The sequence below is a fragment of the Apteryx rowi genome, unplaced genomic scaffold (genome assembly GCF_003343035.1).
Source record: "Apteryx rowi isolate R43461 unplaced genomic scaffold, aptRow1 scaffold_321, whole genome shotgun sequence".
Classification (NCBI taxonomy): Eukaryota; Metazoa; Chordata; class Aves; order Apterygiformes; family Apterygidae; genus Apteryx; species Apteryx rowi.
This window is the reverse complement of record NW_020449653.1, coordinates 385,902-408,493: the sequence shown is the minus strand read 5'-3', so window position 1 is coordinate 408,493 and position 22,592 is coordinate 385,902. Positions and strand designations below refer to the sequence as shown.

At 35.1% G+C, this 22,592-nt stretch overlaps 1 protein-coding gene across 8 annotated transcripts in view; it reads left to right on the top strand.

Moving 5' to 3' along the window:
* Positions 1-22,592, top strand: part of RBPJ (recombination signal binding protein for immunoglobulin kappa J region) — a 63,010-nt gene that overhangs the window by 29,121 nt on the left and 11,297 nt on the right. For 2 of the 8 annotated variants that reach the window (XM_026071080.1, XM_026071083.1), the window contains exons 2-7: positions 5,729-5,767; positions 9,280-9,375; positions 18,766-18,931; positions 20,464-20,638; positions 21,905-22,042; positions 22,255-22,367. In XM_026071080.1, coding sequence (XP_025926865.1) covers positions 5,729-5,767; positions 9,280-9,375; positions 18,766-18,931; positions 20,464-20,638; positions 21,905-22,042; positions 22,255-22,367 — 727 coding nt within the window. Of the gene's footprint in view, positions 1-4,823; positions 4,857-5,728; positions 5,768-9,279; positions 9,376-9,599; positions 9,662-12,940; positions 13,067-18,765; positions 18,932-20,463; positions 20,639-21,904; positions 22,043-22,254; positions 22,368-22,592 lie in introns of those variants that run through there. The other 6 variants (XM_026071084.1, XM_026071082.1, XM_026071079.1 and 3 more) reach the window with 5 other exon arrangements.

The following is a 22,592-nucleotide window of genomic DNA, read 5'->3' as shown; positions in this document are numbered from 1 at the left end:
GCAGTTTGGAGTGACTCCAGATTTTCAGTGGAAGTTGAGGAATGGTACGGTGTTGAGGTTTTTTTTTTTCTTTTATATATATATATTATATGGTGGTTGTTGTTGTTGTTGTTCTTGCAAATGGCAAAACTATCCTGGCTGATATTTTTCCTTCCAAAGCTGGCTTGAGGTGTAACACTGTCAAAGAAAGTTTCAGCCCAAACTGTTAAGTTTAGCAGCAGAAAGCAATATTGTATAACAGAAAAAAGTTAAGTACTTTTATTAGTGGCATATAATAACTGATAGATTCGATTTGTRTTTGTGCTCCTGTGTAGATGCTGGGAAAAAAACAGTGAAAATTCACGCTCCTGCGGCAGTACAAAAGTTAGCATAGTATGTAGTGTACCTGATCTCAGAATTTCAAAAAAGACCTGGAATTCTGACATTTTCTGAAAATATTTGGAACTTATCCTATATCTTGTGTTTTTTTTTAAATAACCCACGAATATTAAAAGTTTTAACAAAACTAATGTTACTTGAGGAGCAGTCAGTTATAATTTTATAATAAGATAAAAAGAAATAAAGAAAATTAATTTCCCATTCTGTTTCAGTAGAAGTCTGAATGGTAAACTGGCCCTTGCTACATGAAAAGGATGGTCTTTGGACCAGAAGAATGATTTGGGATGTGATGTATCAGTAAAGTTATTTCTACAGTGAAAAATGTGGAAGTGAAATTAATTTCTGCAAGGTATCAGAAGACAGATAAAATTCATGAACTAATAGGATATAAACTTGTGGCTGGAGAAAATACAGGACTGGGAAAAGAATTATTGAAACAAATACAACTAGATACAACAGCAAGTCATGATGGTTTGACTAATGCTCACACTCTAGTTTGCAGAGCAGTGTATTAAGGAAATACTAATAAAAACACTGTTCGTCTGAATTAGTTTTGTGAACTGAAATGGCAACTTGCCTGTATGTCCAGCATTCCAATATAGTACACCTGAAACAGTGCTTAGTCTTGAATAGTACAATAAAAAAAGAGGAAGGGAAATGGTGGAGAGCATTCAAATAAGACTTTAAGAATGGGCTTGTAATTAGGACTTGAAATTATATATATTTAGCTTGCTTAATAACCACTATAGGAATAAAACTGTGACACATATTTAGTTTCCGTTCCTGTATATATACATTTTTTTAATCTGTAAATCTGCATACTTTCAAGATGTAAATGAAGAGGTGGAAGAGAAATAAAAGCTGAATATAAAAAGAAATTCCAGCAAAATCCAGGAAAAGCTACTCAAGGAAAATATTGCAGGCTCTGTCAACTCTGAGAGGTAATCTTGAAATGCCTGAACTAGCTCATTCATCAATATGCCAGACAAATACAGAAGTTTGTACAATCTATGATTGTGGATGTTTCAATGTCATTTAGTACAAAACTGTAGATAATGTGCTTGCACTCTCAAACTGGCTGTCTTGATGTCACAAAAATTAAAAAGCCTCTTACTCTTTTCCTCTCTGTGATCAGAAAAAATGTGGTTTCTCCACTGATAGTTTCTGCACTTCAGTTTGCATTGTCAATACAAGTATCTACATCAAATTGAAAATGTATGGACATAATAAACCAAATGAACTGTTAAACAGAATACATATAATACTAAATTCTTTTTTATTTTCATATCCTGTTTGTGTATCTTGATTTCTGCAGTGTGACTGAAAATTTGGCAGTAATTCTGACCTCCAGGATGCAAGTGCTGCAGAAAGCAGACTGCTGTGCAATATCGGGTGTTTGTAAATGCATACTTACTGGACCATGCCCACTAGCTATCAGTAATGGCCAGTTAGGGAAAGAAGATGAAAGATGGGGTAAATCTAGACAGTTTGTTCTTTCTGGTAACTTTCTTGCTGCTGGTAGATCATGGTGTAGGTCTTCCTGAGAATAAGATTGTAAATAATCATTACACTTAATGGAAACTGATGGAGTTCTGTACAAAATTTTTGTATGATTTTTTTTAATCCATTTTTTTACCTTAGTAATATCCTTTAGCAATATGCTCCACCACTTGTATTGTTTTTTTTKTTTGTTTGTTTGTTTTAGGGTGAGAAGTCTCTTTTTGTTTTAGAATGAAACTTTCAGATATCAGGTTTATTTTGTAATTCTTGTGTTTCTGAGAACTAGTGACTAGCCACCTGCTTTTCGCCTTCTGCATACTATTAATGATTCTTATAGGCCTTTACATCCATTTGTCACTTCTCTCTCACACTCTCTCACTTGTGAAAGGCTAAGGGGTCTTAGCCTATTGCATATGAAAACTATTGATCATCTTTATTTACTTTCTTGGTATCCTTTCTTATTCTGAGATAACCTCCTTCATTATGGTTTTCCATGAACTTCAGGGAGCATTTAGAACTGTGGATGTGTGATGGAATAATGCTGTGACATAGTAATGTTTATTTGCTGTCTTTTCTATTCCATTCTTAATTCTTGAATTCTAACTTCTTTGACTGTTGCTGTCTTTGAACAAGTGAGATTTTTTTCTCCTGAATGCCTAAAAATGCTTTGCCAGTCAACCTTATCCATGTAAGTGTTGGTCACTTATTTAAGTAATTCTTTATGATACATGACATTCCTTTAGAAAAGTCGCATTAACTTTTCCTAAAATATTGTTATCACTGCCAAAATTTCTCTTAAATTAAGTGCCTTGTAAGTCAAAACCTAGAGGTCTTGCTTCTGAAGACCATTTATGGGATCCTTGTAAAGATTTTGAGGTAGTAGGGGAATGTGCTGTTTATTGATACTGAAGAATATGATACGCAACCACCAGTCATCAGTACAGTTGAGATTGTTGAGGAAAAAGAAGTTGAATTTAAATAGACATGATCAAAAATCAGGCTTTAAGTTAATATGAGCAGGTAACTTCCTTCTCTTCTACTTCACCCTACATGTTTATTTAAAGAATAATATAAGATCTATCAAATCCAGTTGTGGCATCATCTCTTCAGAAAGTTCCTGTAGCTAAGAGTAACAATTATGCATGTTCATAAATCGATTACAGTGAAATTGTTGATGTTATTTTGAATGGAGGAGACTAGGGAAAGCTGTCATGTGGTTTATAAGGGTACTACATTGAGCGTCTGATGGTTAGGATTCAATTTCTGAACCTGCAACGAGACCTTGTGCATCCCGAGGATGACGCAGTGCTTTAGTTCTGCATCTGAAGAATGGAGGTGTGAGTACTTTTTTTCTGAACTGGATATTCAGGATTTAACTAAAGAAAAAGATTTAATTCATTCCATTAAATAATTGCAACTGTTTTATATGGATACCTTGTTTTTAGAGCTCTTTTTAGGCAGTAATAAGTGTACCTGCAAGGGAATAAATCTGCTGAACTCGGAGTTATACTTGAGTAGAACGTAAGGTTTCGTCTGGGACTTTGTGTTATGCAGCTTCTGGCATACTAGTGTCCTCATCTTGGATTGGGTCTGTAGGCCACACTGCAAGTAAGTGTAGTGGATGTGTAATACCTCCTTTGCTCCAAATATGACTACCTCTTTTTTTTGTCTTTGTGAATTAAATTGTGCAGAGGGATTGAAACAAAGAATGTAGTTCTGCGTAAAACTGTGCAGCTAATCTTCAGTTTCTTTTGTTTGTCCATAGTCTTGATTAAAGATAATCTGTTGTCTAGTCAAGGTGAATCACAGACAGATGAATCCTTTGCCAGGTATGATCCTTGGTCTTCAGGGGAGAGCAATAACTAAAGAGATAGTACTGCAGGCGGAGCCCACTTACACTGTTATTCAAGGAAAGTCAAAGGTACATGACCTGCTGGGGAGATGAAGTTGGGCAGATTCTGAAGACATACGTGCTGGAAGCAGRAAGGTTCTGGGCTACAACCTTCCTCTTTGTAGTGGCTGCCTATGCATGTAACTGGTATTACTTCCAAACTGCACAATTGTTTGAGTTTTTTTAGTTATGTTCCTAAGTTACGTTATAACAATGCAGCATATGCATACCACAAAGAAAAATATAAATGAAATACATGTTCAGTAGGCCTTGAAATTTAAAATATATAAAAACAAACCTTTCTGCAAGAATTTTAATTTCATTTAAACTTAAAATACAGTCTTTTGAATGGTTTCTAAAATACAAAGGCCAAACAAGTAGGCAGTACACTAACACCAACAGAGGAAGTCACGAAAGGAACTTAAGACTGGTAGCAAAAATACATTTTAATTTCATTATCTTCATATAGATTAAAACTATTTAATTCCTCTGCATAGACTGGACCATAGGACTTAAGAAGAAAATTTTCTTAAGTCTTTAAAAATAACTTTAAAACTTGCTGAATGTTCTTGTCTTATCAGGAGAGTGCTATTCGAACTATGCAAATTGCGTTAACTATGTATTTTTACTTTCTACATTTCTAGAAGTACTGAGATGAAGTTGGAATGTATTAAATAATTCCGCAACCAGTTGCCATAGGGTTCAGGACAGATCTGCTGCATAAATAGGGGAATTTCTTGTGACTTCCTTTAACTATCCTTTTTGTGGGGGCTGCTTCTTCCAGGGACCTTCCGTCACTGTTGTAGGGATATATTAGAGGAGAATTTATTTCATTGTCCAGGAAGCATAAAGGGAAAAATATACCAGCTTATCAAAGAGCTTGGCAAGTCGTAGAGGTATTTATGAACACTGTCAGCAGATGTACTGTCTCTTGTGCCTCAGTTTATTTTTAGGTAGAAAGGTGTTAAGCTAAGCCTGCTAGATGCTTGTCTTAAAGCTGATGTGCATTTCTTTTTTTGTCCTCATTTTAGTTTGTGGTTATACTTCCTTACCAGGTTGAACAGAGAAGCAGATACGCATTTGCTGGGTACGGACTTTTGTCAGGTCTTTTACCTGACCATTTTGGTTTAATCTGTTTGGGGGGTGTCTTTGTTAGTGAAAATGTTTCTGTGCTGTGTGAATTCATTGTCTTACGAAAGCTAAGACTTTTATGAAAAGTTTTAGTTTAAAGAGGGTATTCTCTCAAGGGCAATGTTCAAGGACTGGAGGAAATACAGCTGTCTGAAAACACTTTATGGGTAAATAACATTAAATGTATAGCAAGATATTTTTAGATCATCCTTGGCTATGTTTCATAGGAGATACTGTTTTCTTATGTCTGAACCAGCATGTATGAAATATGTTGTCATCCTTTCCGTAAGAAATCACTGAGGAGAAACCGATTTCTGAGAAATTGTCCCAATGGGAAGCGTTCGCTGTGTTTTGCCAACTCAGAATCAGGGAAGAGTCTGCTAATTTCTGTATGTTGATAATAACTGGTTTTAGCTGTAATATCTGAACTTTCCAAAAGCAATTCAGAGAGAACCTAAATGCGAATCTAGCTGAAAGTGTAATAAAAAAAGAATAGCTGGTGGGGGCATTTTTTTGTTGGTTTATAAGCTTGAAATAAATGGAAGACTTGTTTAGCATTAAAATAACTTATATAAATGAAGCACTTGKTTTTTGTAGATGCTTGGGAAAGAAAGTTATCTGGTGTTTTGAATAAAAAAATGCCTCTGCTATTGTGGGAAAAGCTGTTGCAAGGAGGTGGTTGGTATTTTAATAGTATTTTATCTAGGAAATTACAAAGAAAATATACCAATTTATAATACATGTTCAGAAATTGTAGAATTGGGATTATATTTTGCTGTAAAACTATGACTAAATGTTTTTGTTTAAATTAACACTTTTTTTTTCCAGGAAATTTGGAGAGCGACCTCAACCTAAGCGGCTCACTAGGTAAGATTAAAGTATTTCCATTTTTATCAATTTTATAAACTTACCCTTTTCATCTCAAAAAGAATTTCAAAGATAGATAACAAATTGTGGGCTGCTAATCCTAGAATTTTAAATGTCAAAGCTTTTCAAAAATGCGATTCTTGTAAGCAGTCAGCAAGAAGTAAATGCTGAAGAGTAAGTGGCTTATTTGTTTTTAATATGAAATTCCAAATGCCTTTTTAGAAATTGTATTGATTTCATGTATCAGTTGTTGTGTATTATTCAATAGAGTTAGGTTATCTGGTTAGGTTTAAATCCCCAGAGATGAGTCGAATTTCTTTTCTTCGGCAAAAGTGACTTGTGAAGTCATATAAAATAACAGTCTTTACTGGCAAATTTCAACTGTTTTGTTAGTGCTATTGTGCTGCAGTTAAGAGCAAAATTAAATGGTGCTGTCAAAGAATTATCTTAATCAAATTTTGATGAAGTCTGAACAGTCAGAGATAATGTCAAATAGTACCATGAAGGCAGTTCATTCTGAAAAGGGTGTAGGTTGAGTGTGGAGTACTGTGCCTGAACTGGTCCTGTGTCGTCTGCAGAGGGTTTGTAATAGATGCTCTTAAGTAATTGCCGTTTGCAAATTGTCGTGACAAGTCAGTGCAAATGTTTATTGTTCTATATCACAGCCTGTGTGCTGATTAGAAGCAACTATTGCATTTAAATCCTCTGTTTGCTGGAAGCACACAAGGTCTCCAATCTTTTTTACAGTTGTGTGGCGATAACAGTGTATAAAGGCGCAGGCGCCCGTTGTTGCTCTGGCCTACTTCTCTTCTGAATGCATTTGTGATACTTTATGGAAACCACCAGGGAAAAAGCACCTATGTTTCATGTCAGGGATATTTGTCTCACTGCATTTCTGGATAAGTACGACACTTGCATTTAAATGCGGAATTGATCTATACTGACTTATAAGTAATTAAACAAACATAACGCTTTCCTATTGACTTGCTTATTTTCTGGGATATTTCAAGAAATTAAGTTTTAAGTCGGGGACGGTTTTCTTTTTTGAGTAGTAACAGCTGTTAGTATCACCCTAAAATTGCTAGTTTACCTTCTCCGATTTAAAGACAGCAGCTACAAAATTAAAGATTATTTAGACAAAATTGTTCACGCCAAGAGTTTACTACTAAGTATAATGAGTCTACATTTCATGTACAAGGTTTTAGCTACTAGATTTGTAAGGTACTTTTTCCTGTGAGTACTGAGTAGGCACCTGGGAACTGCTAGTCATTCTTCAATGCAGTAGCTTGTAAACGTTTTCTATACCAAGCGAGAGAGACTGGAAACAAGCAACCTAACTTTTCCTTTGAAGAGGCAATGCTAAAAATGAAAAACTATCATGCAAATCTTTAATTCATTTATGTAACACTCAAAAATATATCTCTATCCTTTTAAAGGCATGTAGTTAAATTATTGGAAAATTCCTCTGAATTTTTAAAGGAACTCCTGTGTGTCTAATAATGTGTTCATCCTCATGCAAGCTCCGGTGTAACAGGAAAACTTTCCCATATGTGTTTTCCTGAGAAAATACTAAAACTTTCTTTTTTTCTTTGTTGTACAATGTCCTTGAAAGAATAAAACTATTCACAACTTTGTTTATAGTGTCACTTATTTTTGCAGTAAAATGCAAATTATAATATTACTACCTTTGAAAAAACCTTTGAGATTTAATAATGAAAAATGCCATATAAGAATCGCAATAGTTTTATGTTTTCTTTATCAGTGGGAGGGGCTGGGGGGACACATACCCAGTTCTCCTAAGAGCTCAAACTGTGTGAGTCCACTGTAGCAACAGACCGGGAGAAAGGGCAGAATTTCTTCGTGATATATTAGATAGCACCTTGGCATTATTATGGGTGGAGAGGTTGCTGGGGTTTTTTTTTTGGGGGGGGGGGTTGGTTTTTGTTTTTTTAATGTTAGTCAAACTGAAAAAGCATTTAGTATAACAGGTCTTAATAGAGTATTTCAAGTTATGAGCTTGGATATAAAAAGTTTTTAAACCTAGTTAAAAACAGCTAATGCATGTCATAATGAAATGCACTATAATAATTTCAGAGTGAATTGTGCTTAGATTTTTGTCATTTAAAATATATTCTTAAATAATGATTCTGAGGAAAGTATGTATATGTACTTTGAGAGAGTTCTTACCATCTGTGCTTTCATGTATAGACATACATGTTACCAATTATAAGCCAGATGTAAATATATTGGGTTAATCCAAATTTAAAACAGCAATTCAGGTCTTCTTTCTCTGCTGTTATATCCTGCTTATTTCCATAGAATGCGTAGCGCACTGATCACACCCTTACACAGGCATGGCAAATGCAAGAATTTACAAAGCAATGTTAACAAAGTGTTTTTTTTCCCCCCCCATCTACTTGCTCTGTGAACATATATCTGGGGGATTTTGAGTCAACAAAGTGTTGCTTATATCTTGCATCTTTTCTCACTGGAAACATTTCTTTAGGAAGCCAAGGCATCAGTTTATTTTGGTGTTCGAGGTCTCTCTGAAGGGAATTCAACAGCTGCGTGTAGTTCACCAAAAATTCCTCTTCTGTAGTTTCAACACTTCATATAACTTCCTGTTAAATTCATAATTTGTTTCTCTGGTTGATGACTTTAAAGACGAGCTCATTGGTGTAATATAGGCATTCAACCTGCAAAAGCTCTGCCTGGGACTTACAGGTGTGCTTGCCAGCACTCAAAGGCAGCTCAGCCCCCGCATGCTGAATTTGGCAAGCTGCTCAATGGACAGTTAGATTATTATACCTAAGAATGATAGGATGTATCATTCCCTTATTTCTCTCAAGGAATGGCTGTTGGTGTGTCTGAGGTGATCACAGCTTTTATCTGTCTTCCGTCATTACAGTGGTGAATGTTAGAAAATCTAAAATTCTTTTGCCTGATTACRTGCAGAAAAATAGACCAATAGGCTTCTGAAAAATTTAAACATTTTTTAGCATCTTCACAATCAAAAGAAAACTGCTAAAAACATGACACTAATTCAGTTAATAGCATAGGAAAAAATTCTGAACCGTTTGTCTTCGTTATTATGAGAGACTGAATTATTGATTAAGGAGATGGCATTGAATTAATGAAGTGTGTTCTAATCAAATATTTTTAGCATGGTATTTTATAAAATCAGGCTTTGAACATGGTGTGAGGATGGGCATTGAAATGAACATCAGCATGATTTTTACATAACGATCATCTTTTTTTTCTGGAAAATGTACTAATAATGGTAAATGGCAAAAGACCACTGCAAATTCAATACAAGATAGTTTCTTCTTTTCACTGTGCACTTGTCTTAGAAAATAATGCAAGCTTATTTTGACCCTATTAGTCTGCTGACAGTTGCCCTTCCCCCCTGCCAATTTCAGTTATATTTATTTTTCCTAAAGCTCTCTGGATTATTATAATTATAAACCAAACAAAAAGAGCTTTCGAAGTTTACTTTGTCTTTTAATTTTTAGGGAAGCAATGCGAAATTACTTAAAGGAGCGAGGTGATCAAACAGTGCTAATACTCCATGCGAAAGTTGCGCAGAAATCGTATGGAAATGAAAAAAGGTAAGTTTCTTCTCCTGTCTTCCCTCCACCGATCCCAGCTGGGGGAAATAATATATAGTGTATATTCTGGTGCGTAATACTGAGCAGAATTCCTCCAACTATATTATAGTCTGAAGATACATAAAATGAAATGTGTCCTCATAAATCATTTAATTATGTAATGAATGTTACAAACCTGTGGCATTCAACATAGTGATGCCTGCTTCTGCCAACAGGTTCTTTATCTATGGGTGGAGTTTTTCTTCCACTGAACTCAAACGGCTCTTATGGATGTTGTGATGCCCAAGTAGGTTCTTCCTGTACTGTTGCTTTCCTAAAGGAAGAATAGGGAACTTAAGCTAGTTGCCCTTCTTTACATCCCATAGTAGTAGTAGAATTGTACATACTGCAGCTGTTTCTCTAGTTTTTTGCTAGTTAAACTTCTTAGTTTTGTGTGTCATCTTGAAAAGTAAAAAGAACTCATCATGATGATCGAGCAAAGACAGCACATTTTTTGCAAATTAGCTTGATGATGACCTCAGTTTATTGACTATCTTAAAATCAAATATTGAAAAAAGGGGAGGAACTTTAAGTGTTTTCACCTTTCCTAATAATTCAATCTTTCATGGTAAAATTAAATATTTAAAACATTTAATTTTAAATCCTTCATTTCAATTCTGGAGGAAAAGAAGGTGATTAATAGTGGCTGTTTACAGAGGAGATACCATTTTTCCAGAGTCACTTCAAATTGATGTGAGAGGAAAACTGCTAACCTCAGAAAGATAGATTTCCGAATCAGATCTGTGATAACTTTAAAAACAGCAACAGGTCAGTTATTTATAAATACAGTTATGACAAACATCTTGTAAAAATCAATATTATTAATATTTACTATTAATGTTTGATCATTATTTTAATGTCCTTCACTCTTATGTATATCCTACTGGATCATTATGCTTTCTACAGTTTTCAGAGATTGGAGATGTTAGCATTTTTATCTTGAAACAGTTAGAAAACGGGAATCCATCAGAAATAACCTGCAAAATTCTTAGTTTGATGCTACCAATCAAATAACTTTTTAATGTTTCTGAATCATGGAGATGCAGACTATATTTTTAACTGTTCTTCAGGATTCTCTCTCTGGATATTGGTCTTTCAGTATGTGTCTTCTTCCATGATAGCCAGKGTCTAAAGCCTTTTCTTTTGGGCAGTGTCCACATTCTGCAGCTCCATTGAATTGTTTACTCAAGAGTGCTTTTTAGATCTCTGTGAAATTCTTGATGATAATCAAATGCGAAATCAATGAAAGAGGAAGAAGGAAGGACACGAAAGCAAAGTAGTGTACTGTGTGTGCATTAATACACCTCTACAGCCCTCTGTTGCTTACTGCAACAAGTAATGCAAAGGAGTTGCAATGCAAAGCCTTACTAGCAATAAATAACACCTTTAACCCTTTTCAGCAAGCTCCGCAGCCAAAAAGATTTATCATGACTATACAGGAACCTCCAATTGTTATCTTCACAGATTGTGTTTTCTTGCAAAAGTAGCATAGTTAAGGCTCACTGCAGATGAATTAAGCATATTACCTCTGAAAAAATGAGGTGTGTGCCTGCAGACAAGAAAGTGAATTTCTAAAAAGCTTGAGTGTAACTTCAGTAAGTTTTTTCTCCTAGGGCCACAGCAGTTCATGAGGACAGGAACATTTTACAAATCTGCCCTGTATCTCATTGTTTTGGAGAATAGTTTGCATCAAAAGAAGGAAGAAAATACAAAAATAACTTATGTTGTTTTGATTATTAAAATTTCTATTACTGTTGAGAAGACTTACAGAAGTGTTGTGAAGAATACAGATCAATGCTTTAAATTGTTATTTGTTAACAGTTTCTGAAAGCTCCTGTGTGCACTTCATAGTCAGCATTGCCATAAATTCTTACTGCCTTGAATGTACATGTAGACTTTACTTGATCCTTTTAAAACCACTTTAGCATATGCATTATTGAATTCTCAAGTATTGGTAATATTCTATAAGCGGTTTCTCCCTGCATGGAAAGATTGCTAACTAGTATTAGGCATTCTTCTGTCACTGTAGGGTTTGTGAGGTGAAGTTCACTTGCCTAACTCAGCGTAGCTTCATGAAACTTATCTCGGCTTCTCCTCATAAAGTATATCCAGTTTTTTAAAAAAATTACTGCTGCTTTATTCATACCAAAACATGCCTTTGATCTTTCACATTGCTGGACTGAACAAAGTTAGTAAAGGTTTAAGGCTATCTTACGCAATTGGTCAGCTAAGTTTTCACCCTTTTTTTATATTTAATAGCTTTTCTGAAGTGAAATGTTTTGCATACATCATTACTGCTTTATAGACCAGTCTATTTCATACTTATTTTTATGGAAGAATATCTCTTCATATTTTTTTACAGGGCTTCAGTATAACATGGATATAATCTAGTTTACTTTTGATACATAAAGAATAAGTTATATTACACTATCTTTATAAATGAAAATTCAAATGACAAAAGGACTTGTTTCTTAAATTTGATGTATCTTTCAGTTAAATCTAGAAGCTAAAAAAAGTCCACCTTCTATTCCACTCTTTAAACTTTGTTGTAAGGTCATGGAAAATATTCATCATTAATAAACTTTGCATAGCAAAATTGAAAGTTAAGTACAAAAACTACCTTTTAGTGTTTTGATGAAGCTTAATAGGTGGTGAAATACTCTGTCAAAAACTCACTGTAGAATGTGCAGCTCTTGTGTGTTATGGTCTGGTTTAAATATGCTTCATAGAAATAGAGCTCCAGGTTGTTGCCAGGTAGAGGGAGACTTTCTGTGTTAGTTTGATAGTCTTTCTGAAACCCTAAATACCAGTATAGTAATGATGGGAGATTTCTTTCTTCTTTGAGTGGGCCCTTCTTATTAGCCTTGCTTTTCTCAAAGTCAGTGCTCTTTAATTTAACAGAAGAAGAAGAAGAAGAAGTCAGGAGGTAAGAAACAATACACTGTGTTTTGGACTTGAGTTGAGTTTAAATCTTTTTGCCTAATGTTTCCTGTTGGATGGCTGTCATCTTTCAAAGGCATTCAGCTGACAGGAGACTAGAGGCTCAGGTGATGTTTAGCCCTAACGAGCATGGGTGTTAGGCTTGTGCTTGTGTGTTTTTTCCATAGTTACCATTCACAGAGATTTGTCTCTTCAGAATCTCGCGTTCTTAGTGGAAGGGACACAGTTTGAACAGTATGAACATTCAACAGTTTGAAGGGCTGAAGTGTTTTGGATCCCAGGATGTGATTAGTGAAAGAATGTGAGCCAGATTGGCACTTGTGGGGTATAAGCTATTCTGAGTTTAAACATTGTCCCTACTGGATGTTCTAGCTGCATCTTGTTTTAGAGCTGTTAGTGAAGGAGCTTCTGTAGTTTCTGCTCAAATACTTCTCTTCGCCACACTGAGTGTGCCTGCTGTCTTGTTAACATTCTTGTTGAGTGCATTGCCTTTTCCAAGGCTTGCCACATGGCTCCCCTGCCTTACCCTTCGCACTCTAGCACCTAATTATTTTTCATTTGTCTCTTGTTGTATTATATTCTTTAGTGGATGTTGTCAGTTCCTTCAGCTCCTCAGAAGGAAAGAAGACTGCTGAGTGGGTTCATGCTCAGAACAGTGTGGGTAATTGACAAACATATCTCCTGCCTTGACTGACTCCGAATTGACCAACAGGTACAAAGGAAAACAACTTACCTGCTAATGTCACCCTGAAAATAAAGAAAACAAGGTGGTAGATGCCTCTAAATCCTCCTCAAGGCAAAGACTTCTGTAAGATGAATGCAGGGCTGACTTGGACAATTTAAAAAAGCATACCTTTGAGAGCAGAAGCCTGTGGTTTTAAAAGAACACTGAGTGTATCAGAACTAGGTAGCAGTGACATGAGCTTAGTTTATTTTATATTCCACCTCTTCCTCCCTGGCAAGTCCTTCTCTACCTGAAGTACCATATTTTCTCTGTATTGATAGGCCTTAGTTGACTGAAGGGGCTGAGGGGACGCATTGTTCTCTCCTTGTTTTTTTGTCTGATTAGAAACAATACTCCAGATGATGCTGAAGACTCAACCTATTCCACCTTCTTTTGTTGCAGTCAGGATGCTGGAATCACTAGAACTCGTGGTAAATTTTGTTACTCTTCCCCTGAAGTCATTTGGAATGAAGGGGAGCATCTTTAGACAAACCTGAGCTTGATGTTCTTGCCATGGAAAAGTGTTCAGTTTCCAGTCGGTCTGATGGAAAGACTTGTCAGAACAGACAGATTAACAGCTTGGTTCCATTTATTGTACTGAGTTACTGTTTTGTGAATCTGAGAGGATCAGTGGGAGAAGGCATTATGGGGATGCCCTTTACATTTGGAGATAGAACTTCTGCCCTTTCCTGGCTAATGTCAGTCCCAATGTTAGCTTCATTTAAAGCTGCCCACTATTTTAATTACACCAGTTGGAAGCTGCATATGAGGAGTATCACAGAGAGAGTAGCTTCCTCTGAGAAACTGGGAGTCCAGAAGAACCACAATTAAATGTTGTGGAGATAAGTAGTAATAAATACATGAAGTGTTTTCTGAGATCTGATATCCCAAAATAATATCCAAGTTTGTCCAGTCAACCCGTCACTATGCTTTACATCAACAAATAGGAGGCACTGAACATGCATCTTGTCAATGAAGCTCTAACAGGTGTGGAATGGGTTTTGTTCAAGAAGACATTCCTGGTTGCTATACTTCCAGGAGTGAATGAACTCACAGAGTTGATCCCCAACAGATCTTGCAGAAAAATGCATCCCCTCCATGTTGTTTTACTGCTCATTTAACAAAGATTTGCCAGTCTACTCATGGCATTGAGAAGAGGTATTAAGGGAATATGTTATCAATCCGATGGGGAAATTATGCCCTACATGATTTTCCACCATTGCTTTTTGTACTGAAAATTCTGACCAAGCTCAGAAGAACCAGAGGGAGCTGTTTGTCCCTCCAACACCCATCACTTTGTTTTTTCTACAGGTCAGATTAATACTTCAGAGAAATTTTTATCTCCCACTCAGTCTTAGTTTAGTTTTGTGGTTGAAGAAAAAAGAGGTAGGCCCTGTAAATCAAAGGTTGAAGGAAGAGTATTTTCATTTGTTCCACCAAACCTTGTCCTACCGTATTTTCAGTCAGTAACACTGGAAATTACTTTAGCTTTTTTTTTTGCAGGGGGGGAAAGAGTCTTTCTTCTTTTTTTTTTTTTTCATAGTTATCTGAAAGCCAGCCTCTCACATAAACATATACATTCCTGTTTATATGGAAATTATTTATTAATTAGAAAAACTATTTCCAACGGTTATTGTTTTACTGATCAGATTCTTTAATCCTCTGTGAAAATTAGAAGTCTGTGAATCCTCATTGCTTATTCACACTATATTGGATAGGAAAGTTATAGTTAACCGCTTGTACATTAGTTCCTGGGATTGTAAATATGAAGTAAAAAGCCACCAGACTATACTTGTCTATATCTGAAGACTGAGTAAGAGGCTGGCACTTCAGAAAACCCATCGCAATTGTTACCATCCAGACAGTTTCCTTGTTTGACAGTTTTAACCAAACTTAAAATTCTCTAAGCTGCAAGAATTTCTTTCTTTGTTCATAATTTGTAGTTTTCCAGTGCTTTTCTCTGTATTTTAATTTTAAAAGAGCATTTTAACTTGTGGCTTTTTTTCTCTTTGGCAATGGGTTAAAATTTGTTTCTTATAGGTCTGTATTGCCATCTAGAGGTTGTAGTTATTCAAAGGGCTAGACTTATAACAAAGCTGAAATGAAAGTGGGTATGAAAAAGGCTTGGAATTTTTTTTATTGTGTTCTAGCTAGTAAGATAAATACAAAAGAGTACATGAGGGAGAAAAGTAAACTGAATGCGTGATTGGCTTTACTGTATTATACCTAATTGAAATGCAGAGCTTGAGGTGTTTGTTTTTTGTTTTGGTTTAGTTTGTTGGGTTTTTTTGCGAAGCATTGCTCAGTTAATAAACATTGATATTAATTTTTAATCTCTATATAATTCCTTAATTGGAAATAGCTTATAATTGTTGATAAGGAAATTATCGAATGCTTCAATTAAAACTGTTCTGCATGAAGGGATCTGGCACTGTCTTTTGAGTTTGAGAGTTCAGAAGTTGATTAGATGTGTGATGTGTTTTTTCTGGTGGTCCAGGTGTGTTTCCAGAAGCTAGTCAATTGAATAAATGTATCTGTTATTTCAGTCTTTTAAAAAAAAAAAAAAATTCTAGCTGTAGTTTTAGCTCATAACCCCCCTTTCAATGTATTTTGCATGTTGTCGCAAACATGACAATGGCCCTCTCCCTAGGATGTCAAGGTAGAGTAGGTCTCCTAAACATTACTTGGGCAGGTTCATTGCCCTCCCTTGCCGATCTAACAAAAATGTGACTTTTTCTTCTTCCCATCTGTGTATGTCCATAATTTTTTTTTTATGTGTAGGTCAAAATTATCTACAACCAAAATTTCCTCAGTGTAATGCTAAAGCTATTATTTCTTGCTTTGTTTTGTGTTTGTTTTCCTGAAACATGCCAGAAGTTACAGCAAGCAGTAGATGAGCCTCAGAATAGATTTTTAACTCAATTATAATATTCACATCTAGATGTTGGGTGATACACGGAAAATAAATCAGATTGAACATGTAGAAAGTAAACTCCTTGTACTTTGATGTATTTTTATGACTTTGACCTTTCTCATTGCATTGTCTTTCTCACAAACTTAAGTCATCTTAAGATCATCTTTCCTTTACGGCAGAGAAGCATTTGAGCATAATTAGGTCATGCAATCTGCACTGATCTGATGTTTGAAATAAATGCAGTTGAGAACTAGAAAATACATTCCTGTTTCTGAGATCAAAACTTTACAGCAGGATGGGAAGGACTTAGATGATATGTAAAAGAAATACATGATGATCTTAAATATGCCCCTATTGCAACGTTCTGCATCTTTATGAAGAAAACTGAAACAGATGTCAAGTAGCAAAAGATGAGGAGCAAAAGGCAGAAATAGTAAACAGAACGGTAATATACCATGTGTGCTGTTTGATAATGTAATTTTTTTATTAATGCTTACTCTTCCTGTCTGTGACTTTCAAACTTCAGAACCTCAATTCCTACAGCAGTAAGATTAAAATAATCCATCCTATGTCAGATAACGATAATTTTCAGCTTTGTAATTTGTGGCCTAGCTTGTGAATGTGCAATACTCTTACACTGCTACTCAGAAAGTGTAAAATATTGTCTCTGAGATACTTTACTGGGTAGTTTCTCAAGCTGACAGTTCCATAAGGAAACATCTGCTTTGCAAATTGGCATGTTTCTACCTGGTGCCTTGGTTCTCTGTGTTCTGCATTTTACAACTGCAAGAAAAACTTCCAGACCTTCCTATGACCCATAATTCCCTCAAAGAATAAAATACAAATAGTTAAAGCTGGTGAAATAAGAATGTGAAAAATATTTGTAGTTGAACTTTGAATAGTTCACTTCTACAAGTAGCTTCCATTAATTCACAATTATGTATTTATCAAAATTTCTATGCTCGTGACAGCAACAGAAGGAGCAAGTAATTTTTATGGTACATACATCTTTGCTGAAAGGACTTACCATAATGGGGACAAACTAGCTTTTTTTTCTCTATCACTTTAGATTTATTAAGTTTAAAAAACAATTTGTAGGAGCAGTTTCACAAACTAATTTGATGGGCTTCTCAAACATGCATATCTTTTGACCTCATGACCTAAAATTTCTWCTAATTCTCTTCTGTAGGTGGTGTTTTTTCAAACCAGAGAATGATGCTTTTGAAAAACTTCCATAGATATTTAAGTTTTTTATATATATATATAAAAATATATATTTGTGTGTGTGTATATATATGTGTGTGTGTGTATTATCAGTTGTGCTGTGTTTTCAAAAGAGTGAAATTAAGTGAAAAATTTTCACTGTGAATTCATTTGGCAAGACTGAAAACTTGATTTTTTTTTTTTTGACTGAAGTGGTTTATTCTGAATAGTTATCATAACCATTGAAACATTTTCAATTGCAATAAAACTTTTAAAATTTGGTTCTTTGTTTAGCTAACAAGGAATATACATTAATTCTGTGTAATTAACTGAAATGACTACAAATCTTTGCATTTATTCAGATTCCTAGTATTTACACGTGTTGTTATGTGATTATTAGCTGGGTTCACCTGTTTAGAATTCTGTTATTTAAAAAAGTATTTTATATGTGTTAAATAAAATTAGTTGTACTGAATAGATGAGATAAATATATTAAACTTGGTTTTGATACTAAAGCTGACTTATACTAATCAAAGTTTATATAGTGTTTAATAATATGAACAATCCACTAATTCGGTCGTCCCAGGCCAAATTTTCAAAAAAATTTTACCTACCTACAGGAATAAGGTAGGAGTCCTCTTTGGACTTCAGATTTGCCAAGTTAAATGCTATACTCTGATTTGAAATAAACAGAATGATTAGAAACTTTTTTGTTATCCTTTCCCTTCACACCTCTTTAGCTACCTCAAAACTGGCATGTACTCATAGTTCTACTGCTTTTTCAACTTTGATCTTAACTAAATGAAGAAAAATACACTGAAGCTGTTGGCTAATGGTTTAGCTGTGACTAAAACCAAAAGCAGTCAGGATTTACATTTTAATAGTTTGCAGAAACTTTAAGGAGCAAGATATGGTATTACAATGTTGTGTTTAATTTTAAACGGGTTGATGTAAATGGTACCTAATCAGTAGACTGATTTCACTCAGTACTGTTAGAGAGCAAATCATGTCTTTTGCAGTTATTAGTGAAGATGTAAAATCATTTATTCCATTTATAAACTGTAAAAAAGATTTATGTTTGGGTAGAATAGAGACTTCCTCCTTGCTAATGATTATACACTAAATGTTTAGAAACTGTAGTCAACAGTCGTCCATTAAATTAGGTTGTGGAACTGCTGCTGCTGCTGCAGTAGGAACTGCATCATATTAACCACCTATGAAAGCACAATACTATCATCACTTCTAAGGTGCCTTTTTTTTCTTTTTTTAAGAATCTTTTCTTTCCAAGGGTATAAAGCATTTTCATTTTATAGAGATGCAGAGTGTTAGCTATCGTATTGAATGGGAAAGGTGCTCTGTGACAATGCACCTAATGCTAATTTTTCTTACTTTTTCCCCCTTTTGACTTGCATTTTAGAAAATCTTCAAGGCAGGTGAAGGGTATGCATGTATAAACTGGAATGCAAAATATAAATTGACTAAGAAAGCTTTGGGTACACAACAGTTTGTGTCTAAATATTTTTTTTCTTAAAAGCTGTATGTAATCTTATCGTACATTTTTCATTTTCAGGTTCTTTTGTCCCCCTCCATGTGTGTATCTTATGGGCAGCGGATGGAAGAAAAAAAAAGAGCAGATGGAAAGAGATGGTTGCACTGAGCAAGAATCACAACCTTGCGCCTTYATTGGAATAGGAAACAGTGACCAAGAAATGCAGCAGCTGAACTTGGAAGGAAAGGTAGAGCAAGTGTAATGAAACAGTCAAACTACTGCAAAGGATATTAAAACTACGTGGTGCATCTTTCAAGGAATGTGCTTGCTTATTATTGACAACCTCTGGTATACTGTGGCAGATATTACATAAGTGGTTAGAAAAAAATCCCTCAGAAATACATGGGACAGTGTGAATCAGTGGACCTGATGGGTCATAGGATCATAATAGGATATTAACTTTTCATTTCGGCATTGCTGATTCAAAGTCTGAGTCAGTAAACTGTTAGTTTATTTGGTAGGCATCAAAAGTTAACTGAAGTAAGGTTGTTAGCTCAAACTGTTTTCATTTGTCATGTGTCCATCTCACTGGCTTGTGTGAATGGGTAATCTTACCAAGGAAGTATCTGAACAACATCTGTTGCTAGAGGTAGGCTTTAAGTTGCTTTGCATCAGAATATTAAAAATAAAGTTAACATTTTAATAGATTTAGTAGGTTTTTTTTTTTACAGTGCTATAAATTGCTACAATTTTTTAAAGGTATTTCTGATGACGTAAATAGTTGGAATAAAACTGACAGCCTGTAGATGCCTATTTTGGCTGGTGTTGTATTAAGCAGTGCTATATAACTGTAGTTTTTGTAGCACAGTCTCCTTAGAAATGTTTCATATGTTGCTGAAGGTTTTTTTTCAAGTATATAATAGAATCTGAGTTCCCTGTCTTGGCCCCTCATCATAGTGCTGCCATGGAAGCTAGTGACTCGGTCACCACAGATTAGATGATTTTGGTCTGAACAAATTTGTTGCACTGTCCTGCAATCTGGCTGGTTATTTCCAAGAGCCATTACTATCTCAAGTGGTTTTCTCAAAATACCCATGCCATATATACCTTTTAGCTTAAACACGTGATTTCACAGGATCCTACTGAAGATGGTAAGGCTTTAACATTTATAGTATAACTTCTCAGAAGCATGCTTGGTGTAATACCAAGATAAACACTGATTTTGTGCAATTTCTGAATGCTCAGTTCTTAAAATGAAGGATGAGAAAAGTTCCTTTTGAGATATCTAAGCTCCTGTTGTCACCTAGCTTAAACATTTGGCCATTAGTAACTTTCTAGTGTTTCAAAACCCAATCCTCTCTCCTTCTTTCTTGAAAGGTTTGACTCAAACACAGTTTCTGTGCAGGCAGCCTCTTGTGTGTACCCACTGTACTGCTTATATAGCTATACTTAATATATTTTTAGTAGTGCTCTCATCCACTCAGGCATGGCTTTGCTATGCCTGTAGTCTCTAATTATCTGGTTTCCAGTCTTAGTAGGGTCTGTAGAAAGAATTTAAAGTACTGAAGTCATTCACAAAACTAAATAGTAGTCCATATGAAAGTGTTCCATATCAATTAGAAAAAAGAATTCAAGTGTTATTGTTAGTGGTAAGAGATGGAGAAAGCAATTTTTGACGTGATTTAGGAAGTTGTCTTGTTTTGTTCATAATTAAATGTATATAGGCTCTTGAACTTAGTTGATTTGAAAAAAGAAACAATAGTATGTTTTTACCTACAGAACTATTGCACAGCCAAAACATTGTACATATCTGACTCAGACAAGAGAAAGCACTTCATGTTATCAGTAAAAATGTTCTATGGCAATAGTGACGACATTGGTGTGTTCCTCAGCAAACGGATCAAAGTCATCTCCAAACCTTCTAAAAAGAAACAGTCCCTGAAAAATGCAGACTGTAAGTATTTGTTTTGCAGTTCTTTTCTTTATGTAGCAATTCATTTTGCCTTCTATTCATTTTTTCTTACATGCTCTGAGGTTTAACTACAAGTCGAAGTAAATGCAATAAAATTATCACTTTCTAGTTTTTCCTAATGTACTTCAGAACTCTGCACATCAGTGTATTTTAGTGTTTCAGTTTAAATAGATTATACTGTAAATGAGTTTTTTGCAGTCAGTCTTATGTAGTAAATGTAAAAGGTCCATCAAAAATCTTTATTCTCAGGAGTGAATCTGTGTAGACAAATGCGTCAAGAATGTTCCATCTCCACTGTCTGAGTTGCTGGATCTCTTAAGCTGCTGTGGTCTGGTGCTTAGAATGTCTTGACTGGTAGCAAAGGGATAGCTTTCAGATTGTGATAAATGAGTAGCACCATGTTACCAAACTCACTTTTTCACATCACAGCCAGCTTCTTACTGTCTCATGCCATTTTCATGTTGGTTTTATTTTTAATATATCTTGCATGTTTGCTTTTAAGTACTTGGTTAAGAAATCTGTAGAGTGCTATTTCATGCAGATTTCTTTGCTTACCCTGTTTTTCAACTGAAGATATTTCTGGTGCTAATGTACAATTGGGAGCATTTTTACTTTTCCTCCAAAGTTTTTGCCTGCCTACCACTGGAGCACTTCAAGAGTTGCCCTCTTTTGTTTTTTAACTTCACTAGTGCTTTAAAAGGCTCTTCTGTCTGTGTTGGGCTGGAACCCGTGCACCTGTGGAATGTGGACTCAGGGCTGCTAACTTGCAGCATGACTAAAGGCAGTCTTTTGCTGTGCAGCTCGTGCCCGTGGGCTCAGACTGTGCACTGTTGACTTTGTATTCAGACAATTTTGATGGGCAGTAAATATGAACCAAGTAGAAGAAACATGCCCGTTTTGATGACAAAATAATAGGTAAGCTGAATTTTTTTAGGGGAGCAGACTTAGCCTTTCTCCCTCTTGAATGAACTTATTAATAAAATAAGTTCAGATCTGAGAAAATTTCACATTGCATGGTTACAATTTTATGTAGTTGTGTCTGTCTTCCTTTCAATTGATTGTGATTTCTAAGAATAATTTTTCCTTATACTTCAAATAAAATGATCACTAAAAGTAGCCTAAGTACTTCACAAGAATTATTTCTTGATTTCCTGTATTTGTCATTTCACTGTATTTGTCACTTTTTATTGCTTCTCTATGTAATAATAAAGTGTTTTATAATCTCAAGTCTGTATGTATTCCTTGCAGTATGTATTGCATCAGGGACAAAAGTGGCACTATTTAATAGACTTCGATCCCAAACAGTTAGCACCAGATATTTGCACGTAGAAGGTGGTAATTTCCATGCCAGTTCGCAACAGTGGGGAGCATTTTACATTCACCTCTGTAAGTAAAAAATGAAGCAATATATTCTTTCTCACCTCCCTCCTTCCATCCCCACAAAAAAGTCTTGCATTTTCCCTCCTTATTAATTGCCCAAGTACAGATTTGTTTTGTTGCTGAGTGCATGTTTGATGTAATAGAGTGATATTAAATATTCCTCCTAGCAAGAGAGACATGTTTTAAAACAAATAATGTGGAATTCCTGTTTCATGCAGTGGACGATGATGAATCAGAAGGAGAAGAATTCACAGTGAGAGATGGCTACATTCATTAYGGGCAGACTGTCAAACTTGTATGCTCAGTTACTGGCATGGCACTCCCAAGACTGGTACAGTTTAATTTCTCCAATGCTGTAATTAATTTGTAGCTTGCTACTTAGTGTAATTACATAGTTGAGTTTGCATTCTTTATAATTTTTGGCTTCATGTGTTTCCTTTTGATAATGCTGTTTTCCATATAAAGCACATATTCATTTTAACATGATCTTATTTTTTGCTTTATATCTGCAAATTAATTCTGTAAGTGACGAACAGCTTGTAAAGTAAGCACAGAT